Genomic DNA, 5258 nt, shown 5'->3' on the forward strand with positions numbered 1-5258 from the left:
CCCATAATAAGACCTATCCCGAAAATAAGCCCTCCCCTTACTGTGTAAGATTCCTCTAAAATAATCCCTCCCCCGAAAATAAGCCCTATTGAGATTGCTACTGTAGTGAAGGCGATCCCCTGCGCTACACGCTACATTACGGTACCCTCTGTATGCACCTCCCCCCCCACTGAAACGCACACCGAGCTCCGAGCTGCATCCAATCAGAGCTGCAGCAGTGAGTGCGTCATCCTGTTCTTCCCCAGTGATTTGCTTGGTGTCGCCATTGAGAGCAGTGCTGCAGAGGACAGCTGAGGCAGGACAACGTAAGCCCTCCCCTGAAAATAAGCCCTCTGGTGTTTTTCTTTCCAAAAAAAATTAATAAGACAGTGTCTTATTATCTGGGAAACAAGGTAGTAAATGTCTGAGGCCTAGGTTGGGACTTCTGAGAAGTCTCTTCCTGACTTCTCAGCCCTTGCCTCCATACACTGTGCCACACACCAGCCCCTTTTTTGGTGAGACAAAGTCTTCTACTCTGATGCCACATTCCATGTACTGGACCGAATTACGCTTTATTCTTGTGTCCCTTGCTTCCTTAGCTACCCGAGGTGGGGAGGTTACTAGACGTGCCTGTTACAGCTGGGATGGATGGCATTAAATGGAGGTGGCAGCACAGCTGCCCCTAAACCAGCCTGAAGATTTCTTCACTCCGCAGACGCCCTCAATTTGGGGTGGAGACATTTTCTTCCGAACTTCTAAGGAGGGGAAAGGGTCACCCTGAGGAGGGTTGGAGGCTGGAAGGCCAGCAGGGGAGGGGTGAGGGCTGAGACCTTCCTTTTCTCTAGTTCAGGCTGGGAGCACAAGAGCCGCGTTCCTGGAGTGATGTTGGAAGGAAGGGAGACTAGCTCCATGGAATCAGAGGCTGTTCTGTATCTGTAGATAACAAAGAGCCAAGATCTATAAAACCGGGGGTTTTCTCCTAGGTAGTTTCACTTTTGGTCTCCTAACCCGTGCCAGCTCATTCTGCCCAGTCACCAATGACGTTGCTTGTCTCCCGTTTGCTATTGGCTGGCAGCGTCTCCGTGAAGCCAATCAAAAGTGAGGGATTCATCCCTTTATAAACCCAGGGCAACCTGGTCTAGGTGTTCCGGGCTCCTCGCCCGGGGACCATGGAGTACCAGGTGCGCTCTCTCCTCTTGTTGGGGACCGTGACCAAGACCTGGGCGGGTAAGTGCGGCCGGGAGATTGGACACAGCATCCCGGGGCAGACGTGTGGGTGGGATGGGCTTTCCCACAGGTCGCTCCTCCAATCCCAGCTCTATAATACCCAGGCTTGGACGTGTGTGTGTGTGTGGGGGGGGGGGGGGGCGTCCCGAGCTGGGCTTGGGGAGGGGTGTCTTACTGTTGGTTTCTTACTTGGAGGGCCGGTGAGTGGGTTGGATTATGGGGGCGACACTCCTGGGGCCTTCAAGAAGGATCAGAGCTGTCCGGGAGGGCCCCACCCCATCCACGGGCTAGGACAGAACCAGGTGGAGGGTGGGGGTGGGATGGGGCGGGGCCAGGCAAGGACACAAGGTGGGGGGCTGGGGGTGAGGAATGTGAGGACCCGGAGCAGAGCTGGGAGGGAGAGGGAGAGGGGCAAGGTCCCTGTAGTCCGTGAAGGCGTTGGGCTGATCTCAAAGCTCTGTAGTCTCGAGAATTATCACCTCCCGAGGCGGTGCCCCAGTCGCTACAGGCATCTCGGAGCCACTGAGCTTGGAGTCACCCCTCTGGCGTGACGGGGTCCTGGGTCACCCCCTAACCCTAAATGCGTGCGATGGAGTCATGGGTCACCCCTGGGCTTGACCGCGGGGTCGGGTCTACGCAGTCACTGCCCTGACCCCGGCCCGGGCCCTGTCTCAGGCTGTCACTCCATGAGGTATTTCCACACCGCCGTGACCTGGCCTGGCCTTCGGGAGCCGCGCTTCCTCGCTGTGGGCTACGTGGACGATCAGCAGTTTGTGGGCTTCGACAGTCATAGCTCGAGTCAGAGGGCGGAGCCTCGCGCGGCGTGGATGGAGCGGGAGGAGTGGGAGGAGCCGGGGTACTGGGAGTGGGAGACGGAGAACTCCGGGAGGAACGCACAGACTTACGAAGTGAACCTGGAGACCCTGCGCGGCTACTTCAACCAGAGCGCTGGCGGTGCGTGACAGGGCGGGGTCCGAGCCTCCAGCGGGCACTAAGTGGGGAGGGCCACGGAATCAGCCCGAATCTGGCCACTGACCACCCGGCCGGGGCCTCGCAGGCGTCCACACCTTCCAGTACATGTTCGGCTGCGAGGTTTCCCCCGACCTCAGCTTCAGGCGCGGGTTTTACCAATGCGCCTACGACGGCCACGACTACATGGCCCTGGACACAGAGACCTACACGTGGACCGCGTTGGTGCCCCAGGCTGTGAACACCAAGAGAGAATGGGAGGCGGACAGGAGCTTCGGGGAGGGATGGAAAGACAAACTGGAGAATACCTGTGTAAGGCGGCTGAAGAAGCACCTGGAGAAGGGGAAGGACGAGCTGCAGAGGGCAGGTACCGCCCCCGCTGCCCCATGTGCGCGGCACGCAAGGCCTCGGCCCCCCCAGGGTCCCCTTGTACCCTAGGCCTGGATTGTGGGGTGTCCGTCCTCCCCCACCTGTCCCTGTGCCCCTGGAGGGGAGGAAGGCAGGGAGAACCTGGAAATGCCTCTGCCCTTTGCCCCCAGACCCGCCCTCTGTCCGAGTGACCCGCCACACTGCCCCCCATGAGGTGGTGACCCTGCGCTGCCGGGCCCAGGACTTCTACCCAAAGGAGATATCCCTGACCTGGCTGAGGGATGGGGAGGAGCAGCTCCAGGACTCGGAGTTCATTAAGACCAGGCCTGCAGGGGACGGCACCTTCCAGAAGTGGGCAGCTGTGGGCATGACTGCGGGTCAGGAAAGGGAATACACCTGCCGAATCCAGCATGAGGGGCTGCCTGAGCCCCTCACCCTGCAGTGGGGTGAGGGGGGGTTAAAGAGGGGTCTGGGGGTCGGATGGAGAGTAGGGGAGGAGGGTCTGGGGGGAGGGAGGTGAGGTGGGGCTGGGAAAGGCCATCCCCCCCACCCCCATAGGACCAGGGGGAGGTGGAGGTTCTGGGGTAGGTGGGGAGGGGTTAGTACATCTCAGGTCAGAGGGCCTCTCACTTCCCTTTTCCATTTCAGAGCCACACTCCCCACCCATCGGGCTCATCATGGGGGGCATTGCTGCCGGACTCCTCATCGCTGTCATTGCTGGAGTTGGGGTCTGGAGAAAGAAGAATTCAGGTGGGCAGGCCTGGGAGGGTCCTCAGAGCAGGCATCAGGGAGATCCAGGCCTCCCCTGACCCCCAGCTTGTCTCTCTGTCCCCAAGTTCTCTCCCTCCCATCTAGGGGACCATCAGATGGCCCCAAGGCTCTAGATGAACAATTCCCTAACTGGAAACCATTTCCCTGAGGATGCCTGGCAGGGGTGTGACAGGCTGATTGAGGGGGAATCTGCTTCAGACTCAGATCAGACATGAATATGGGGGTCTCTGCCCCAGGGCCTGGTGTTCCCCCAGCTGGGGGCTGTAGCCCAGCCTTGGGAGCCCCTGGAGGCAGGCCTAGAGGGGGGAAGGGTCCCTTTGGGGGCCTCTTTTCTCTCTTCCCCTTGGATCTAGAGGCTGGACAGGAGTGGGGGAGGGGGTGCAGTCCCCATTATTTGTTGTGTCTCCAAGACAAACCAGTGAACTTCTGAGACCTTAGTGTGGTCTCCTCTCCTGGATTCCTCACTGGAATTTTTTTTTCCTTTTCCAGGAGGTGACTATGTTCCACCTGCAGGTAAGTGAAGGGTTGATTTGGAGAGTAGAAGGAAGGGTCCAGGCCATGGTGTCTCTGGGACCTGAGCACTGAAAGGGCAGAGGAGAGGCTTAGCCCAGCAGCCTTCCCTTGGTGCCCCCTTCCCTTCCCACACCCTGATTCTGGGATGTATGTCCCTGACTGGGTTGTTTCCCCTCTTTGTCTCCAGGCAATGACAGTGCCCAGGGGTCTCTCTTACAGCCACAGGTGAGCCTCTGGGGGCCTGGAAGGAGAGAGGGGCTGGGGTAAAGGGGACCAGGCAAAGAGGAGGGTATGTGGGAAGTTGGGCTAAGGGTTGGTTGGGTGGTGAGGGAGGGCCTTCAGGATGATTAAAGGCTGGAGGCCAGAGGGGCCTTGGAGGATCCCCCTGAGTCTGTCTGCCCTTCTTCAGCTTGAGAGAATTGCCAAGTGTGGACCTGAGAAAGAAAACCAGTCTGCAGTCCCTGGGTTGTTCCTGTGGCCCTCTGGCTTCTCTCCTCAGCATTGGCCCCTGCGATCCTCACTGGACTCTACTGGCCCAGGGCAGCATCCTCGGAGCCCTCACCTTGTTCTTTAAGGCCTCCTTCCCTGCCTCCTTTCTTTCTGTCTGTCTCACTCTGCAGAGAGACAGCCAGCAGTCAGGGCCAGAGGGCTTTGGGAATGAGCCCTCCTTCACCCCTGATGCTGCCCTGACTTCTGGGATCTCTGTCTGACTTCGGAAACAGCTTAATGAATTAATGTTCTGGGGTCTTCAGCTTTCCTCCACAGTCTTCCCATTGGGTGAGGGTTTGTGAGGGGGGGGGGGCAGGATGCTAATGTGGAGATGTTCTGGCCATGGAAGGGTCAAAGAAAAGAAAGTTTAGAGATGTCTGAGAATCCTTGTGTTTGCGCTGCTGAGTCTGAGTGAAGGTTGGGGCTGTGACCAAGAGGGGAAGGAACCTGGGGGAGGGCCAGTGTACACTGTGAGGGGGCAGCCATTTCTCTTTCATTTATTTGTTATTGTCTTTTTGGAGGGGGGAAGGCAGGGCAATTTGGGGTTGACTTGCCCAAGGTCAGTAAGTACAGCTAGTAAGTATTAAGTGTCTGAGGTTGGATTTGGACTCAGGTCCTCCTGTCTCCAGGGCTGGTTCTCTATTCCCTGCACCACAGAGCTGCCCCATTTGTCTTTGCTACTGCTTGGGGGCATCTATGGACATGGTCTATTGGGACTTGTCCAGGGTTTCAGACAGAGCCCAGGCTGCCTCCTGGGACTCAAGCCATGCCCAGAGAGGCCACTTGAGGGGTGAGCCCATAGGCCAGCCCTGAGCACCTACTTTCAGAGAGTTCCAATTCTCTGTTTTGTGGTCATTGCCCTCCCTCCTTGTGTGTGTTCCCTGCTTTTCTTTCATTGCAGGGGCCTCCCTAAGGGCTTCTGTGGCCTCTGCTTAGTCCAG

At 58.1% G+C, this 5258-nt stretch overlaps 1 protein-coding gene across 2 annotated transcripts; it reads left to right on the forward strand.

The window, feature by feature from the left end:
• The first annotated feature begins 1059 nt into the window (after nucleotides 1-1059).
• LOC138166041 (class I histocompatibility antigen, Gogo-OKO alpha chain-like) lies at nucleotides 1060-4691 on the forward strand. 2 transcript variants are annotated; one of them, XM_069094497.1, is made up of 8 exons: nucleotides 1060-1206; nucleotides 1882-2160; nucleotides 2264-2542; nucleotides 2715-2990; nucleotides 3193-3294; nucleotides 3805-3828; nucleotides 4016-4053; nucleotides 4238-4691. In XM_069094497.1, the coding sequence occupies exons 1-8, from the start codon at nucleotides 1149-1151 to the stop codon at nucleotides 4400-4402; spliced, it is 1221 nt and encodes a 406-aa protein (XP_068950598.1). In that variant the 5' UTR covers nucleotides 1060-1148; the 3' UTR covers nucleotides 4403-4691. The 2 variants fall into 2 exon arrangements, with proteins under 2 accessions (XP_068950598.1, XP_068950600.1); XM_069094499.1 differs by having other exon boundaries at nucleotides 1076-1203; nucleotides 1932-2160.
• Nucleotides 4692-5258: the final 567 nt, after the last annotated feature.

The sequence above is a fragment of the Petaurus breviceps genome, unplaced genomic scaffold (genome assembly GCF_028583685.1).
Source record: "Petaurus breviceps papuanus isolate PSGF00001 unplaced genomic scaffold, PetGlider_PUasm1.0 218, whole genome shotgun sequence".
In the NCBI taxonomy this organism is placed as follows: Eukaryota; Metazoa; Chordata; class Mammalia; order Diprotodontia; family Petauridae; genus Petaurus; species Petaurus breviceps.